The sequence below is a fragment of the Elaeis guineensis genome, chromosome 3 (assembly GCF_000442705.2).
Source record: "Elaeis guineensis isolate ETL-2024a chromosome 3, EG11, whole genome shotgun sequence".
Taxonomy (NCBI): Eukaryota; Viridiplantae; Streptophyta; class Magnoliopsida; order Arecales; family Arecaceae; genus Elaeis; species Elaeis guineensis.
The window spans coordinates 51111583-51132240 of NC_025995.2; the positions used below are offsets into that span (position 1 = coordinate 51111583).

General features: G+C 39.5%; 1 protein-coding gene across 2 annotated transcripts; it reads left to right on the forward strand.

Moving 5' to 3' along the window:
* Positions 1-3984: 3984 nt before the first annotated feature.
* Positions 3985-7266, forward strand: LOC105035393 (probable auxin efflux carrier component 1c). Of its 2 annotated transcripts, none has more exons than XM_010910942.4 (6): positions 3985-5605; positions 5700-5970; positions 6099-6184; positions 6443-6600; positions 6815-6891; positions 7004-7266. In XM_010910942.4, the coding sequence occupies exons 1-6, from the start codon at positions 4354-4356 to the stop codon at positions 7068-7070; spliced, it is 1911 nt and encodes a 636-aa protein (XP_010909244.1). In that variant the 5' UTR covers positions 3985-4353; the 3' UTR covers positions 7071-7266. The 2 variants fall into 2 exon arrangements, with proteins under 2 accessions (XP_010909244.1, XP_010909245.1); XM_010910943.4 differs by having other exon boundaries at positions 4096-5605; positions 6815-6907; positions 7004-7143.
* The last annotated feature ends 13392 nt before the right edge of the window (positions 7267-20658 follow it).

Below are 20658 nucleotides of genomic sequence, written 5' to 3' on the forward strand. Positions count from 1 at the left end.
TGCTCTCCTCTCCCTTGGGAATCAAGGGTGACCACAGGTGCTCTATTCCATTTAGGAAATGAGGAACAAAAGAAAAGAAGAAAAAGAAGAAAGAAAAAAAAAGAGAAAAAACAAAGAAAGAAAGACTTTCTCTCTTCTTGCTCTCTTCTTTCTTCTCTCTCTACTTTCTCTCTCCATTTTCTCTTCCTAATTTTTCTCTGTCCACTTTCTCTATCTACTTTCTCTCTCTAATTTCTCTCTTTAAAAATTTTCTCTCACTAGATTGTTCTCTTTCTTAGGGTTTTCTGAAATTTTAGGAAGATTGATGATATTGAATGATCCTAATGAAAAGATTTTTATCCATAATCATCGGGTATTATACCAACATCCACCTTGATCAGACTACAAATCACTAGATTTAATCATCTATATTTTTTATTAAATTATTTGTATAGTAATTCAATCATGTTTTGATTTAAATCATTTTGATTGGACCGATCGAGATGTCAGATTGTATTGTCTAATTAGTTCTATTGTATCTTATTAATTTTTCTCTCCTTTGAACTTCTCCCTCCACTTGATTTATGAACTCAATGAAAAATTTTTGGTCCTATTACTTCGAATCTGATTTGACCTAAGTAGCCGACTCTGAACCATCTATGTTCTAATTAGACCTTGATCGGATGAAATTAGATTATTGAACCAATCGAGATCATTGGATGCAACTATCCATCAATCCTTTCTTTCTTAATTATTCATACCTTTGTAATTATTAGACTTGATTTTGTATAGGGTTGTGGATGTCTGATAATGAGATTTCATGATACGATTTATGAATAAAAGATTTTTGAAAAAGAATTTCTAGAATTATGTGGATTTATTAGAATACATATAAGGTAAGTAGTATTTCACTTTTACTAAATTTATCTGATAAACTATAAATTAATGAATTTTGAACTGTATTAATTCGTGATATGTATATGATGAAGTTATTTTAAAAATATTAAATATTTTAGTTTCTTTTGAATTAATGATGATGATATATGATCATAAAGAATGATATGATTGATTGATTTGATTATCATTTACTTATATTATTATCAAAATAAGATATGAAACTAGATGATAATATGAATTAACAATCTGACTATGTAAATGACCCCATCAATGGAGATGAATATATTAGCAATTGATTTATTCTGAGGATCTATATCGCCAGCGACAAACTGCTAGCAAGACCAGCGACAAACCACCAGCGAGACTAACAATTCCAATGAACTTTGCTCACTACAAGATAATACGTGGTATTATAATCCTGCCACAAGAAAAATATGATTATAACTCATGATTGATAAAAAGAACTTGGGAATTTGATGAAATTGAGATTATGAATATAAGTTATCTTTATGATGAATTGAAAATTCAACGTACGAATATTTGATATAGTGTGATACATCAAGATTTGAATTTTTGAACTGACATATATAATATGTTATTTAGTAAACTGATATATATAATATTATTGTCTAATGTATTTAGTTAAAGGTATACATTACTTACTGGGCTGTTTAGCTCATGACAAGTTTTTTATTTTTTTATAGATTCAGAAAATTAGCTTGATGCAGGATTTTTAATTAAAAATACGATTAGAGATAGAGTTAGTCTATTTTATTTGATTTAGGATTTATAAGAGTTGATGCAAAACCTTATTTGATATTGATTTTATCAAATATTTATTTTCTTTTATTGATATTGAGTTTTGATTCTATTATTTGAATTAAGATTTGAAGATTAATTATTTAATTTTATTTTGCTATTTGTTTATGATATCATGATAAGATGCTTTGCGTACTTATGGAAAGAATTTTCTATGAGTATATGGCAGTTGCCGCAACTCCCAACTTGCAATCTCGGATCGGAAGTATGACAGCATCATTTTTATTCAATAAATAAATAAGAAATTTATTTTTACCATTGCTTCAACTTGATATATTGATAAAAAGACAGATCTTGCATATTCTTTAGGATCTTATCCTAAGGAAGTGTGTGGCCATCACTTGCTTGAACTAGGTGCTGGAGTCAAGGTGGCTGGCCTCAATTTAGTAACTTAACAAGTGGGTGTTGATTACCTGAGGGAAGTGATAGAAGGAAGCTCTTACATGCCAGCACCATTACTTGCCAAACTGACTTATTTAAAATTTAAAATATTAAGCAAACTGACTTATTTAAAATTTAAAATATTAAGCCGAGCTGCCAGTGGGCCTTATTTTTTTCAAACAATTTTTATGTTATGGAGAGTGAAAAAGAGTTATGGACTGGTTAGAAGGCTTTAAACTTTGAACTCTAGAAGTAGAGAAGTATAAACATGTAGATTACCTGCAAGTATATTAAGCTTGCGATCAAGATTTATGGACCAGCTCAAGTCATTTCAATTGCGATGGATATAGACATGCTTTGGATTTATCCACAGCTAGTATCATGCAATGGTTCAGGTTGTATCTTTTGTGCAAAGAAGGATTCACCTTCCTTCCTATAAATCCACCGTTAGGTTGCACAATATCTGTTTCAAGATCTACACTGACGGATGAATTGAAGTTGGGAGTGCTTCACATCCGTGCAAGATGCCATCTAATGGTTGGCATCACCAAAAAAAGATTAATCATTCTTTGAAAGATGCCATCTGAACCCATCATGTAATGGGCTCAGCAAATCCCCAAATACTGTTTTATTATATGGAAGAAGTTTGTTAACGAGTCTATTCTGGAGGATTCTCCGCTCTACGAATCCCTCGTTTTATGGATGCAGCTTTGTTTTAAATATTTTCAGTTGTGGAAAGCATCTCAAAAGATCTCTTTCCCTGTAAAGCTAAGTGAGAACATTTAGAATCTAATGAGTATTAATTCATCTTAAAAGGCATCACAAGCAGCCTTTCAGCCTTTCTTTTAGCCTTTTGCTTTTCCTGCTTTCCATTTTTCCATCTTTCGTGAGGGTGGGTTTCATTTGATCAACAGTTCCAGCCAGTGGGCTCCGTAATTCCACCATATCGACTGCTATCACAGCTGTCATCAATTGTTATTACAGTTATAATGACAGTTATTTGGCATCTTACTTGAAAAAATAACTTATAATAACAAAAAAATTAGCAAGATTAATAATCCAAACTACTGTTCGTATCCCCACTTGTTCCGCTATGGAAGCTTTCTTTTGTCAAGGGTTATAAAAGTTTTCTAGTAAGGTCGTAAGATTTCTATAACGGCTGTTCCGTTATTTTAAACCTCGGCTGCGATCGAGCCTAGTGGCAATTTTTAATGGGTGGGGATTTGCGGTGTACTAGATTTCTGCGGTTGATGATGGCGGAAGTGCACGCGGAGGAACATCGATTCCTTTGGAGGACTACATGCGAGCCCCGATCATCATCAATATCTTATCCCTTCCTTGTTGCTCCCCTCCGGATTTTACCTGCCCCTTCAAAATCGTTAACAAAAACCTCAAGTCCGACAATCGGTATAACAATTTAATTTCTTTTATTATTTTTAATTTATATTCGTTACTAGAATTTTTTTTTTTTTTCTTAAGATAAGGATTAGCAAATGACGCGTCACCTCACCCCCGGGCATCCAGCCCAGCAGCACCACCGCCACCCACCCAAGTTCCAATCAGCAGTTCCCGTGTCCCCTTCTCCTTTTAAATTTAGTGGCCTCAAAGATTTAAAACGACCTTTACCCAAAAAAAAAAAAAAATGTAAAACGACAGTCGAGAAATAAAGCAGAAATTAACGTAAAATTTAAATTAATTAAATAAAAGGGCACAGCCTTGGAGTGGGACTTCAAAAGAACCCTCCCCAGGCTGAGATCCTTTGATCACTATCTCTCTTCATCTGCCCTCTCGCTAAGAGCCCGGCAGGGAGGCAAAATCCTGCAATAGCTGCAAAAAAAATCTCAAACCAGAGAGTGGGGATAAAGGAGGATGGAGGAAGGAAACAAGGGAAAGTCCAAAGTGGGCTTCATCTGTTGGGAAAGGGAAAATAAAGAAAGAGAGGGGAGGGGAGGGTCCATGCTTGGGAGACTGGGAGCTCGTGCGCTACTCTCGAAGCTCTAATAGACCGCTCTGCCGGGCGCTGCTTACCATTCGCTACACAAAACAAAACCAAAACACATGCTCCTCGATGTCCTAAATCCCAGCCTTCTCCCCTCTCGTTTCCCCACCACCTCTGCCCCCCCTCCTCCCCTTCCCTCCTTTTAATTCCTACCTTCTCTCCATCCACTCCTTCCCTTCTTCTTCAGTCAGTAGTGGCGTCTTCGCAGCAGAAGCGAGACCAGCAAATTAGTGGAAGAAGAAGGAGGAGGAGGAGGACAAGAAAGAAAACCTAAGAAAATGATAACCCTGTCGGATTTCTACAACGTCATGACGGCTGTCGTGCCGCTCTACGTGGCCATGATCCTGGCCTATGGCTCGGTGAAGTGGTGGAAAATTTTCTCCCCGGACCAGTGCTCGGGCATCAACCGCTTCGTGGCGCTGTTCGCGGTGCCGCTGCTCTCCTTCCACTTCATCTCCACCAACGATCCTTACAAGATGAACCTGCGGTTCATCGCCGCCGACACGCTCCAGAAGCTGATGGTGCTGGCGATCCTGACGGTGTGGAGCAATGTCAGCCGCCGAGGCTGCCTCGAGTGGACTATAACTCTCTTCTCCCTCTCCACCCTCCCCAACACTCTTGTCATGGGCATCCCCCTCCTCAAGGGTATGTACGGCGGCGACTCCGGCAGCCTCATGGTCCAGATCGTCGTCCTCCAATGCATCATCTGGTACACTCTCATGCTCTTCATGTTCGAGTACCGCGGCGCCAAGCTGCTCATCACCGAGCAGTTCCCCGACACCGCCGGCTCCATCGCCTCCATCACCGTCGACTCCGACGTCGTGTCGCTCGACGGGCGCCGCGACGCGCTCGAGACCGAGGCAGAGATCAAAGAGGACGGCAAGCTCCACGTCACTGTCCGGCGGTCCAACGCCTCCCGGTCGGACGTCTACTCCAGGAGGTCCCAGGGGTTCTCCACCGCCACCCCTCGCCCTTCCAACCTCACCAACGCCGAGATTTACTCGCTTCAGTCGTCCCGCAACCCGACGCCGAGAGGCTCCAGCTTCAACCACACCGACTTCTACTCCATGGTCGGCAGGAGCTCCAATTTCGGTGCATCGGATGCCTACGGCGCGATGCCGACTGGAGCAGTGAGGGGGCCGACGACGCCGAGGCCGTCCAGCTTTGAGGAAGAGCACGGCACCGCCGCAGCTGGCGCGAACGCGGCCGGCGCAGGTGCCAAGGCCCGCTTCCACTACCAGATGCCGGTGACCGCCGGGACGCCCCACTACCCGGCGCCGAATCCCTCCGTGTTTTCGACGGCGGCGACAGGCGGTCCAAGAGCTGCACCGATGGGCGGCAAGAAGGCTAACGGGCAGTCCCATTTGTTGAAAGCGGAGGACGGAGGGACGAAAGATCTCCACATGTTTGTATGGAGCTCCAGTGCGTCTCCCGTCTCCGATGTGTTTGGTAACAACCAGGAGTACGGTTTGCCGGCGACGGATCCTTTGGCTGCCAAAGAAGTTAGAATGACGGTTTCTCCAGGCAAAGGTACTCTACGTTTAGTCCATGTTTTTTCTATGCATATAGTTCAGCTTTCTTAGCTTGATAAAAATATTGAGCTTCTTGGATCGAGTTATTCCAGTGGTGGATGGGCGCAAGGAGAGGGATGATTACATGGAGCGAGAGGACTTCAGCTTCGGAAATAGGGGAATGATGGAGAGAGATGGTGCGCATGAGGGAGGTGGCGACGAGAAGATGCATGAGAGCACCAAAGGAGGAGGGAGAGGCACGGTGTTGCCCCCGGCCAGCGTCATGACGAGGCTGATCCTCATCATGGTGTGGCGGAAGCTCATCCGCAACCCCAACACCTACTCCAGCCTCATCGGCATCACCTGGGCCCTCGTCTCCTTCAGGTAAACCAAATCCTAACTGCCAAACTAGTTATATTCATCAAATTGGTGCATCTTTTTTCCTTTTTTTTTTGTTTCTGAAAAAATTCCATCCATAGTATGTCTCACTTTTGCTCTTGCTGGTATTGCAGATGGCATGTTCAGATGCCCGCCATTATATCGCAGTCCATCTCCATACTGTCGGACGCAGGCCTTGGCATGGCTATGTTCAGCCTTGGTCAGTATCGATGTGCTCCTTTCCTTTGTCAAGCTTAACTTATCTTAGCTAGCTCTTGTATCTTCTTTTTGTTAATAATTATTAAAATAAATTACTGTGCTCTGTGCGCACCTTATCTTTTTCTGTTTTTATTTTGTATTTTTATAATTAATTAGCTCAGTTTGCTGTGACTGTCTTTCTTTATTAATTAATATTAAAGTAGGCTGAGTGGGGATGTCTTTTGGCTGTGCTGCGGGTGTGGGTGGGTCGGGGGGCCAGGTCTGTTTATGGCGTTGCAGCCAAGGATCATAGCATGTGGGAATTCGGTTGCAGCTTTTGCCATGGCTGTGAGATTCTTCGCAGGCCCAGCTGTCATGGCCGCCGCTTCCATCGTCGTGGGTCTCCGAGGCGTCCTCCTCCACATCGCCATTGTGCAGGTCAATCTTCCCCATCCCATCCCTTTTCGCACTCCCCATCTGACACCGAATCCAGCACAATGTCCCCCCTCTGATCACTCACTAGCTTCAGTTCCCTCTCTCTCCTGACAGTAATAGTATCCTATCTCTTTAGCTTATCTATCCCAAGTTCTCCTTTACTCTTTTTTTTGTTTTTATTTGATGTAAACTTCTCCTTTACTCTGGAACTGGACAGGCAGCACTCCCCCAAGGAATTGTCCCCTTCGTCTTTGCAAAGGAGTACAATCTGCATCCTGATATCCTCAGCACTGCGTGAGTACAGAGAGCTGTATATCTCACTGGAATCTCACTAATTCTTTTTTTTTTTCTTTTTTCTTTTGTGTTTGAAATTGGTTCGTTTTGTGATATTTGCATGATGCTGTAGGGTTATATTCGGGATGCTGATTGCGCTGCCCTTTACGCTGGTTTACTACATTCTACTGGGTCTCTGATGTAAAGTATATCCCGAGAGACTAGAGGCGTCAAAAGACGGCAGCATAGGCTGGGTTCGGAAAAAGAAAAGAGAGGCTATCCCCAAACCTGTGGAAAAAGGATACCGAATCCGATTCGGACCGACGTGGTTCTTATTGAAAGATGATGATGTAAAATGATGTGTTATTCAATCTCAAGAGCTCTTCCTCTTTCTTCTTTGTCTGCTTTGTGTGTGTTTTATTTTCTTTTTTCATCCACTTTTTGAGTTGTTTTATGAGGATATAAATAAATAAAAAGAGATAATTATATGCAAAGATATGCGAAGGTAAAGGAGAAAAACGATAGTGTGAAACTGAACCAGAACTTTACTTTTTTAAGTACACGATACCAGTTTGAGGGAAGGGAAAAGACCGAACCTTAAAACCTTATCTATTTGATGATGATAGCGACAGCGGTGTAGTTGTTTGGCGTCTTCCCCGTCCCCATGATCGGAGGATAGACTGGCAGACGTTAAATAGACGTGTGAATGCGTTTAGCGGGGTTATTTCAAGTTTCTGAGCCAGGAGGGTAATAGGCTAAAGGAATGATAGGAGACTCTTGATCTGATTAGATATGTCGGGATGGTGGTATAATGCTAAAGGAAGTGTGGGAGATAAAAAAGAACGGAGGAGAATGTCTACGTTAGTAGTGGAGGGCAGGACTTGCCCGCTTGGTCCCCACTCCATTACGCCTGTGTTGGATTTGATGTCGACCCGTTTAGCATATCCCGCGACAAGCTTCCCCTTAGAGTCCTGGTCATATTAAGAGGCCGTTGATTCTTGCTACCCCGCTCTTATGGTTGGTGTCTATTAACCTCCACTCTTCGTCCACTCCACCTATCTTTTTCATTAAATTTTGAATGATCGGAGGGAATTCCGGTAAGTGGGCTCCTATATAAGTATTTATATGGACTAAAAAATCAATTGTGTCAGTTGGTACGGATAGGATGGTTCTCTTACGACAAGGCAAGGCTAATTTGGTTTGCTGCAATTTTTAGGAGCAATATTATTGGAATCTAGGGAACTATATGGTAGATAAGATCTACTTTACAACTTACAACCTCACCCAAATTAGCCAGCTACATCTCAAATGGTTCTTTGATTTTGTATAACTATCCAAGATCTCCATTATATACCAGTGATATAGGACTAAATATATACCAATATGGGCTCTCATATACTCCAAGATGAAGCCATCCTATTATCTCTTGGCTATGGATACAAATCTAATCTAATCCAATCATAAACATCTTAAAAAGGTTCATATAGCAGTATCTCCTAATCTACATAGGTCATGAGTTGGATCCGCTCTCATAATATTTATAATAACTCAAAACCTCATCCAAAAAGGTATGTTAGAAAGTTATTTTGATTTTTTAGCTCTATATAAGTACGTAAGATCTATCTAGTGCATAACTTACAAGGATACTTATTGGAGGACCATATAGATGTGTGTTTAGTGTTAAATTGTTATAAATAGTATCGGGGAGGACCTAGTACATGGTCCTATGGATCGAGGATATTGAAGTATGAGCTCATTTAGGATGACCATGAGTAGATGCGTGTTTATTACACCCATCTATATATACATTTAGTAAATCTTAGATACTTATATAGGATCAAATAATCTAAATAATACTTTATGACTAGCTTTTTTGGATGAAGTTTGGCTCATTATATAACTAATATAGGACTAACACACGATCGAGCATAGGTCCTCTCATACTCTCTCTGTTTAAACTCTACATCCTTCTTGGCTAACAATCCACATCAAATCAAATTCAATCAAAAACACCATGATCAGCCTATAGATAACTCAAAAGGGCTTGTGCTATAGCATCCTCTAGCCCACATTGACTATGTATTGGGACTTCTCATATAGGTTTTGTTGGTGCAGAATTCCACCGAAGCTGGAGTTGCTGGAGTCGATGACCGCGGCCGCCGTCGGGACCTGCAAGAAAAGTCTAAACCAGAGTTAGGGGTGCTCCGGCAAGACCCTCCGACACTCAAGTCAGTACTCTGCCTCAACAGAAATGGAGTGCTCAAGTGAAAATTTTAGCAGAGTTTTGAGATAGAGTTTTTGAGCTTAGAGAAAAACGTATCTAGGGATCCCTTTTTATAGACGGAGTGCGTAACTAATTGACAGCGACGTCTGTAACCGCCTGGTAGTGGGCTGTTCAGAGCCGCCTGGAGTTTGTTACGGAGAGTAGTGGCGTCAGGGGTCGTTCAGAGCCATGTGGAGTTTGTTACGGAGGGTAGAGTGGTGTCCGTTGTCGCGACTTGCCAGAGAGTAGTGGAGCCATGCGGAATCCGTTGCAGGGAGTGGAGCAGGGTAGTGGCCATTATCGTGACTTATCGGAGAGTTCGGATCTGTCGGTTGGAGCTCGACTGGGACATCTGATGGAGCGGAATGGCTCTCTATCTCATCGATCTGGGAGAAGCTCGGATGTCTCTGAAGCTGCTAACGAGTCTACTATTGTCGGATACCTTAGGCGTTGATACTATAGGTGGGAGTCATCCGCTGTAGAAGCTCGGACGGAGACTTTTTGTTGGTGAAGCCCGATAGGAATCCGATTGCTAGAGAAGTCCATCTGGAATTCATCTGATGTGAAAGCTCGTCTGAAGATGATCCACCGGAGAAGTTCGGTTTCATGAAGGATCTGACGGAGGGTCGGCCGGCGATGGACTTCGGATGGCACTGGGGAGGTTCGGCTGACGTCGGAGGTGATCGATCGTTGTAAGAATCCAGCTGTCGGAGTCCGTCCATCGTAGAAGCTCGTCTGATATCCATCCGCTATGGAAGTTCGGTCGAGGTCTGGTTCTTGCAGAAGGCTGAAAGGAGATCGCTTATTGTAGAAGCTTGATCGAGGATCGGTTGTCGTGGGAGCTCGAAATAGTGATCTGACCGGTAGGTCCTGTCCCGCTGTAGAAACTCGTCTGGGATCCGGCTACGAAGAAGCTCGGTTGAGGTCTACCTATAATGGAAGTTCGAAAAAGATGTGTTCACAGTAGGGGCTCGAATAGAATTTGCTTACAGTAGAGATCCGGAATAGACCGTTCGCTGTAGGAGTTCGGAAAAGATCGCCCGCTGTAGGAGTTCAGAGTAAACTGTTCGCTGTAGGAGTTCAGAGTAGACCGTCCGCTGTAGAAGTCTGGAGTAGACCGCTCGTAGTATAAGTTCGGCTCTCACAGGAGTCTGGTTAGAATCTTGAAGGCGGTCGACCGCCGTAGAAACTCGAATGGAGTCTGATCTCTGTAGAAACCTCATTGTCGAAGAAGCTCGAATATTGATGAAGTCCGGAAGGAGTTCGGAGAATAGTTGATCACTGTAGAAGGTCGGCTGACAGTGAGGCCTAGAGAGCCTTTGGAACGGTACGGTAGATGGATGGATAAGCTCATTATCGGAGAAGTCCAAAAGCTCGGACGGTCGGAGGGGGTTCAGAGAGATGCCACATAAGGTCGGGAGTCGGAGAAGCCCTGTGTTGCTCCTAGATTGATTTTGATGATTACAAAGCAGATTGAAGGGATACAAATATTTTTAAATTGAAAAAGTCTTTATGCTCTTCAGGGGCAAAATCGTAATTTTGCTAAAATCCTGATTTGATAGTATCATTTGGTAGAACAAAAGATTTGTGATCCAATGGTAAAAATTTTATTGATTTTGGACTTGTATTTTGAAAGTTATGCATGTTTGAAAATCATGAGTCGACCCGTGAGTCAACTCATGGCACAATGAGCTGATTGGCACGCAGATTTTTTGTTGGCACACCCTGTGAGTCGACCCTCATGAGTCAACCCCCAGGCATGAGTCGACCCCCATGAGTCGACCCCTGCAGTTTTAGGCCAAAAGTTGCAGAAACTCATTTTCTGGCTGTTGCAACAGAAGTCGACTCATGAGTCGACTCCTGAAGCATGAGTCGACTCATGAGTCGACCCCTGCGGTGGAAAATGTCAGCAACGGCTATTTTTTTGCTCGTTTTAATTGCCTTTTATGCTTCTTAAAAATGCTCTAACGGCTCTTTTTCTGCCTAATATGTTTTCTCTTGTTTCTTATTGCTATAAAATATTTCAAATGGTGAAAGAAATTGCAGATAAAAAAAAGAGATAAAACCTATATACAAAAGGATCCAAAAATCTACACGAGAAAGCCTGAGATCAACGAAATATCCAAAAGAAAAAGAGAGAGGATCCACAATATACAAGAGAGATTGTGAAAGAGAAAAGCAAGAGCATTCAAAGAGAGGATCTTTCAAGCATATTGTTCAACCTTGATCAAGAGATCTTTCAAAGTCTTCAAGAAGTTCTCAATCAAAGATCATCTTCTTCTCAAGCGTTCATTCAAGCGTTCATCCACCTTGAAAAATCCAAAAAGGGTTTCTTCATTTGAGTAAAGTATTTTTATTATTATATTCGCTCATTTAAGGAGCTGTTATTGTATTAATTTGTGCTTTAAGCTATTTTACTCTTTGTGAGTATTTGTTCTTATTTTTGGAAGATTTCCAAAACAAGGGAAGGTTGATCCAAACCTGAAATCGGAGTGTTTTGGGTTGACTTGTACCCGAAAAATAAGTAGACTAGCTTGGGATAGCTAGTGTCGGAGTTTCCGACGTTTTGTATTCGGGTTGAATACAAGTATAGTGGATTGAAATTCCCAAGTAGGAGCTTGGGGAGTGGATGTAGGTGCAAGGTTGGCATCGAACCACTATAAATCCTTATGTTTGTGGTGTGCTTTATTGTTTCTCTTTATTTCTTTATTATATCCTTGCATTCCTGCCTTTGGTAATTAATATTGAATTAAAGTCTTTGTTTTGTTCATCATAAGTAATTAATTAAGCCTGAAATTTTTAGAAACCCAATTCACCCCCCCTCTTGGGTTGCATAGCTGGACAACAAGTGGTATCAGAGCCCGGTGCTCTAGCCCTTCTTTGATCTAACAATCAAAGAGCCAAAGATCTATGGCAACCCATGTCGGTACTTCTCTAGCCGAGGGGCAATCTACAAACCGACCTCCACTTTTCAATGGGTCTAATTACACCTATTGGAAAGCTCGGATGAAGATATTCATACAAGCACTCGACTATGATATGTGGAGTATCATAGTGAACGATCCTCACATACCCACCAAAATTATAGATGGTGAGGAGTCAACCAAATCCGAGAAAGAATGGGATGAGGTTGACAAGAAATTGGCACAATTAAATGCCAAAGCTATGAATGTTCTTTATTGTGCACTAGATGCAAGTGAATTTAATCGCATTTCTACTTGTGCATCTGCTAAAGAAATATGGGATAGGTTAGAAGTAACCCATGAGGGAACAAATCAAGTAAAAGAGTCTAAAATAAACATGCTTGTACATAAATATGAATTGTTTAAAATGAAGCATGATGAGTCCATAACTGCTATGTTTACTCATTTTACTGATATAATTAATGGTTTGAAGAGTCTTGGCAAATCTTATACTAACAGTGAGCTTGTAAGGAAGATTCTCAGGTCATTGCCTAGAACTTGGAAAGCCAAGGTGACTGCCATCCAAGAAGCAAAGGACTTGAACACTCTACCTCTAGAAGAGCTTCTTGGATCCTTGATGACTCATGAACTTAGCATAAAGCAACATCAAGAGGATGAAGTCAAAAAGAAAAGAACCATTGCCCTCAAATCCACAGCTTCGCCTGATTATGAAATGGATGACTCTGAAGATGAAGAACAGGATGAAGAGATGGCACTCATCACCCGGAAATTTAAGAAGTTTCTAAGAAAAAGGAAACAGGGGATGAGAAAGAAGTTCACAAAAGGGAACAAAGCAAAGAGAAAGAGAAAGATCAACCCCTTATATGCTACGAGTGCAAGAAGCCGGGACATTTCAGATCCGAATGTCCACAACTGAAGAAAGGTCCCAAAAAGTTCAAAAAGAAAGCAATGATGGCGACCTGGAGTGCGAGTGATGACTCAAGCTCCGACGAGAAAACCTCAACAGAACAAGCCAACCTGTGCCTGATGGCACACGAAAATGAGGTAACTTCTGAATCCACTAGTGAATTTACTTTTGAAGAATTGCATGAAGCTTTCTATGATTCAATTGATGAATTAAAGAAACTAGGGAAGAAAAACAAAGAACTGAAATTGGAAAATCAGTCCTTAGTGAAACAAGCTGAAAACCTTTCAATTAAAAAATCCACCTTGATTCAAGAAAATCAAAACTTAAAGAATGAAATTAACAAGCTGAAACCTATAGTAGATAAGTTCACCTTAAGTTCAAACAAACTAAATATGATCCTTGATAATCAGAAAGCTATATATGATAAGGCTGGACTTGGCTATAAACCCCTGAAGAAACAAAAATTTCTGAAGAATATTTATGAAAATTATTCAAGTAACAAGTCTACAAATATTACTTGTTTCAAATGTGGAAGAATAGGACATAAATCGTACACATGTCTTATTAACAAATATGCAAACACAAAGAAAATATGGGTTCCAAAAGGAACCATTTTGACTAACCTAAAAGGACCCAAGAAAGCTTGGGTACCTAAGACAGAAACTTGACCTTTGCTTGCAGGTGTGTCTAGCATCCCAAGAAGGAAACAGGAAATGGTATCTTGACAGTGGATGCTCGAGACACATGACTGGTGATGAATCACAATTCATCACGCTTGATGCTAAGGATGGAGGGATGGTCACCTTTGGAGATAATGACAAAGGAAAGATCATCGGGATAGGTAACATTGGTATCACTCCCTCCAAATATATTGAGAATGTTTTACTAGGTAAAGGTTTAAAGCATAACTTACTTAGCATTAGTCAATTCTGTGATAAAGGGTATAAAGTAGTTTTTGAATCATCTGTTTGCATTGTGACTAGTCCTATTAACGATGGCATTAAATTTATAGGACATAGGCATGGCAATGTTTACATGGTAGATTTGAATGAATTAGCCAAATTAGACATGCAATGCCTAGTATCCTTGAATGCTAAAGTTAATGAAACTAGTTGGCTGTGGCATCGTAGACTTGCACATATTAGCATGCATTCTCTTTTAAAATTAATTAAAAAGGAATTAGTTCTCGGTTTGCCAAAATTGAATTTTGAAAAGGATAGAATCTGTAATGCATGCCAATTAGATAAACAAACTAGAGTTTCATTTAAATCCAAAAATACTGTTTTAACTTCTAGACCTTTAGAGCTCTTACATATGGACTTATTTGGACCAACTAGAACCACTAGTCTAGGAGAAAAATGATATGGCTTTGTAATTATAGATGATTACTCTCGTTTTACTTGAGTTTTTTTTTTAGCACACAAAAATGAAACTTTTCATACTTTCACTAAATTTCATCGAAAAGTCACTAATGAAAAAGGGTTTTCAATTCAAAATATTAGAAGTGATCATGGAACTGAATTTAAAAATCAAGATTTTGAAAATTTTTGTGATGAAAATGGAATTGGCCAAAACTTCTCTGCTCCTAGGACACCCCAACAAAATGGGGTAGTTGAAAGGAAAAATAGAACCTTAGAAGAAATGGCCCGTACCATACTCTGTGAAAGCAACCTTCCAAGATATTTTTGGGCGGAAGCAATTAACACAGCATGTTACATTTTAAATCATGCTTTGATTAGACAAATTTTAAAGAAAACCCCCTATGAGCTTTGGAAAGGAAGAAAACCAAATATTGCGTATTTTCATATTTTTGGTTGCCGATATTTTGTATTAAATAATGGCAAAAAAAAACTTGATAAATTTGATGCAAAATCAGATGAAGCAATCTTTCTAGATTACTCCTCCACTAGTAAAACATTTAGAGTTTTCAACAAAAGAACTTTAGTAGTTGAGGAGTCCGTACATGTTGTTTTTGATGAATCTAACGATCTTCCTTCAAGGAAGAATGAGGATGTTGATGATGCAGATCCACTAATAGAAGGTATGAAGGAAATCACTCTGAAAGATTCAGCAATTCCAGAAGACAAGGATCAAGAAGACAAACAAGATGAGAAAGGTGAAGAAATTCAAGAACAACCTCAAGGTACAAATGACCTACCCAAGGAATGGAGGTATGTTCACAACCACCCTAAGGAGTTAATTATTGGTGATCTTATGCATGGGGTAAAAACCCGTTCTTCACTTAGAGATGTAGTTAATCATTGTGCTTTTGTATCCCATCTTGAACCTAAAACTTTTGAAGAAGTTGAAAATGATCATAATTGGATTAATGCAATGCAAGAGGAACTTAATCAATTTGAAAGAAATAATGTTTGGATCTTAGTATCAAGACCTAAAAATTATTCAATAATTGGCACAAAATGGGTCTTTAGAAACAAATTAGATGAGCATGGAAATGTAATTAGAAATAAAGCAAGACTGGTTGCTAAGGGATATAATCAAGAAGAAGGAATTGATTTTGATGAAACTTTTGCACCTGTTGCTAGATTAGAAGCTATTAGACTTCTACTTGCATATGCTTGCTTTATGAAATTCAAATTATTTCAAATGGATGTTAAAAGTGTATTTTTAAATGGATATATCGCTGAAGAAGTATATGTAGAACAACCCCCTGGATTTGAAAATCATGCTTTTCCTAATCATATCTTTAGATTAAATAAAGCTTTATATGGATTAAAACAAGCACCTAGAGCATGGTATGAAAGGCTAAGCAAATTTCTACTAAATAATGGTTTTACAAGAGGTAATGTAGATACAACCCTATTTATTAAAAGAAATCAAAATGATATGCTAGTTATACAAATTTATGTTGATGACATAATTTTTGGGTCTACTAATGAATCCCTTTGTCAAGACTTTGCTAAGCTTATGCAGGGGGAGTTCGAGATGAGCATGATGGGAGAACTCACCTTCTTCCTCGGACTCCAAATCAAACAATCAAAAGAGGGAATCTCCATCACCCAAAGCAAGTACACCAAGGAACTTCTTTTGGAATAGAGAACTGCAAACCAATTGGCACACCAATGAGTCCCTCATGTAAGCTTGACAAGGATGATGAAGGTAAATGTGTAGACTTAAAATACTATAGAGGTATGATTGGCTCATTATTATATTTAACTGCAAGTAGGCCTGATATCATGTTTAGTGTTTGCTTATGTGCTAGATATCAATCTAATCCTAAAGAATCTCATTTGAATACTGTTAAAAGAATCCTTAGATACTTAAATGGTACTCAAACTCTAGGGTTATGGTACTCTAAGGACTCACAAATTGATTTATTAGGATATTCAGATGCTGATTTTGATGGATGTAAATTAGATAGAAAAAGCACAAGTGGAACTTGCCAATTTCTTGGAGTTAACCTAATCTCATGGTTTAGCAAGAAACAAAATTCGATGGCACTGTCTACGGCTGAGGCCGAATACATTGCAGTCGGAAGTTGTTGTGCTCAAATCTTATGGATTAAGCAACAACTCGAAGACTTTGGAATCAAACTTAATGAAACACCAATAAGATGTGACAACACAAGTGCCATAAATCTATCTAAAAATTCAATTCAACACTCAAGATCTAAACATATTGAAATAAGACATCATTTTATAAGAGAACATGTTCAAAACAAAAATATAATTCTTGAATATGTTTGTACTGAAAATCAATTAGCTGATATCTTTACAAAGGCCCTTAGTGAGGATAGATTCTGTGAAATTAGGAGAAATCTAGGAATTCTAGATCCATATGCCTAAAATTTCTCAATTTCCAAAGAATTGATGTCAAAAACTCTTAGAGCTCAATTTCCAACATCTATCCTGGTCCCAAAAGCTCAAATTTATCATTCTAAAAACTTATCCTTGAGCAAAACTCCTTCTCCTAAAATTTTGAATTTTTCTGGAATTTATTCATATTTTTTTTGAATTTCTGAACTTCATGAGTCGACCCCCATGAGTCGACTCAATGGCAAACTTGTTATTTCCTCAAACTTCCCACCGGCTCATGGTTTATATACTGGAACCCTGTTCGTGAGACGACTCATCTTCTCATCTTCTTCCCTCCAAAAGCCATCCTCTCCAATTCCTTTTGCTCCAAATCCAAGGAACTAGTTCAAGGCATTACTCCCTCCTCCTCTCCACCAAAAATCGCCTCCTTGGAAAGGGATTTTTTGTGCTTTCTCGCATTGTTTGGCGCGGTTGGAACATGCCCTAGCACTTCACCGATCTTCCCAAATCCACTTCTTTACTCCACCAAAATCCCTCTTCACTCTCTTGTGATCCCTCCTCCACTCAACTCAAGTCTCCTTGCCCTGCTATTGAAGTGAATATGGCTCCAAAGATGAAGCTTCCCCAAAGAAGAAAGTCAATCCGTGAGCCTGAAGAAATTGTCCGAAAGAAAAGGCAAGCTGGTCAGTCTTCAACAGCTCCTACTCCAGCTTCAGTATCTGATCAAGGTCTCCCTCAATCCTTCCTAAGCCCCAGTAAGAATTCTCTTTCTGATAGAAAAGTTGAAACCGAAAAGAATATAGATTTTCGGTTCTTTGAAAAAGAGGGCTTTACTTTTGCAACTAAGATTAAAAACCAAGGATGGAAACTCTACTGCTCCCTTAAGGAAGTCACCTATGTTGACCTAGTTAGAGAATTCTACCAGAACCTACATTATGGAAATGGGTTAGTAACTTCAACAGTCAAGGGAATTGATATCTGCTTGGATTCTAGGATATTGGGAGAAATTCTTGATTTGCCTAGTGAGGGTTACTCTTATATGGAACTCCCAGTAAAAGAAGAGGGAATCAGAATTATTCTAGGAGAAACTTATTCAGGAAGTTTAAACAAATTGGAAGCAAAGATTTTGTCCATTGAGATGAGGATCCTGCATCAGATGGTAACAAAGCTCTTCTTTCCTAGGAGTGGTAGGCATGACTTACTTTCCAGCAGAGATGTATGTATTATGTTTCATGTCATCACTCAGACCCCCCTGAACCTCCCTGCACTTATGATAGAGGCCATAAGAGAAACTTTGAACAGATCCAAGGCACACTTGCCTTATGGTATGGCCCTTACTAGAGTATTTAGAAGGTTTGGAGTTAGCTGTGAGGGGGAGGCACCTACCAAGCTATCTCATGTGGACACTTTCAACCAACACAGCCTGCACCGAATGAGATTTACAAAGACTGATGGTGGTTGGATCAAGGGCTCTGAAGAGAGAGCTGAAGACAGAACTGAAGGCAGAGTAGAAGAAGAAGGTCCATCTTCTCCTGTACATGACTTCAGGGCAGCATCACCAGTTATCCAGTTCATTCCTGATACAGAGGCTGGCCCTTCAGAGTTTACTAGGATGCCCACACCAGTGTATCAGCCAGAGAGCAGAGCACCTCATTCAGAGTTCAGACTGGCTGACGATCAGATCGAGCATATATCACAGCGTGTGGCTTCTTTGCTCTCTAGTCAGTGGAGTAGTACTTCTTTTGCACCAGGAGCCACCTCTTCTGATCAGACCATTACTCCCCACATCTCCACTATGTTTCAGATGATATCAGATCAGTCCATCCGGATTCAGCAACTTGAAGACACAGTCTGGAGACTGACTGGCAGAGTTCTTGACTTGCAAGAGCAAGTCCTTGCATTGGCCCATCCCAAGCCATAGGAGTCAACTATTGAGGTCACAGACCTCACTGCAGAGGCTGGCAGGCTCAGAGGAGCACTAGAGGGTGGATATGAGTTACTGAGGAAAGAGATCCGAGGATCGAGTGAGTATGCAACCACTCAGTTCACTGCTCTACTTCAATCTGTTTCCAGAGCACTGAATGTACTTGATTCCATCAGACTCACCCTTTCTGTTCAGTCCTTAGCCTCTCAGCGTACTCAGCCACCCAGTTCATCTCGCTCTCCTGCTCGTGCCATAGGCAGATGGGGTAGAGAACGCACTTCTGATCCATCAGCTTCTCATCTCATATCTGATGACTCTGATCCTTGACTTGTCTTGATCATTACTAGATCCTAGGTGTTAGTGTCTTGTTCTAGGATTTGTATTTTGGGGTCATGTATTGACATTTAGCTGGTTGATTATTATAATATGAACTATGTATTGAAACAATTATGATTTTAATGGAATCATCTTTTACTTATATTTCTACCTTTTGTAATGATGTTGATCATATTTTGATTATATATATTCTCCTTGTTGAAATATTGTCTTCTCTTTGTTGTTGTTTGCTGTTAATAATTGCTGTATTAAGGGGGAGCAAACATCTGTGATTAACTCTAAAGAGGGAGAAATTAAAGAATGTTTCAGAAAAAGGAGAAGTTAACCATGTCTGATGATGTCAAAAAGGGGGAGAAATTAAACAAAAAGCAACTCATCAAAAGCAAAACCCTAAATTATGAGAAAAAGGGGGAGAAATTAAACAAAAAGCAACTCATCAAAAGCAAAACCCTAAAAGCAAAACCCTAAATTATGAGAAATTTGGCATCAAACAGAAATTAAACAAAAAGAAATTCAATTATGAGCAATTAAAGAAAAAGCAACCCATCAAAAGCAAAACTATAAATTATGAGAAATTAATGAATGAATTGAAGAATTTAAAGAACAATATCAAAAGTACAATGCTAAGTACAATGCAATTATGTAACTTTTAAATTACTTATTTACATATGCTCTGATTTACTTAAAAATTTAAATATGCTCTGATATACTTCAAAATTCCAACTTGCTCTGATACATCTTTTGAAATTTTATTTACCTTGATACATCTTAAGAAATTTAACTTACTCTGATACATCTAAAATTTTTTTTAACTTGCTCTGATACAATATAAAATTTGCTCTGATACAATGTAAAATTTTCTCTGATACATTATAAAATTTGCTCTGATACAATGTGAAATTTTCTCTGATACATTATAAAATTTGCTCTGATACAATGTAAAATTTTCTCTGATACAATATAAAATTTGCTCTGATACAATGTGAAATTTTCTCTGATACATTATAAAATTTGCTCTGATATATTGTGAAATTTTCTCTGATACATTGTAAAATCTTTTCTGATAACATTGTAAAAATTATTTTTCTTGCTCTGATACATTGCAAAACTTATTTTTCTCTTGCTCTGATATATCTTAAACTCAAAATGATCTAATACTCTTTTCAAATCTTTATGAAAATGGACAAACTATTTTTGCATATGACCATTTATATCACATGCCAAAAGAATCATATTTTTTTTTAAGCATATACATCTATAGTGAATTCTTTTGAAATTAATGCATTCACATAAATGCTTTTGTTCAAGTATTTTATCATCATCAAAAAGGGAGAGATTGTTGCTCCTAGATTGATTTTGATGATTAGAAAGCAGATTGAAGGGATACAAATATTTTTAAATTGAAAAAGTCTTTATGCTCTTCAGGAGCAAAATCGTAATTTTGCTAAAATCCTGATTTGATAGTATCATTTGGTAGAACAAAAGATTTGTGATCCAATGGTGAAAATTTTATTGATTTTGGACTTGTATTTTGAAAGTTATGCATGTTTGAAAATCATGAGTCGACCCGTGAGTCAACTCATGGCACAATGAGCTGATTGGCACGCAGATTTTTTGTTGGCACACCCTGTGAGTCGACCCCCAGGCATGAGTCGACC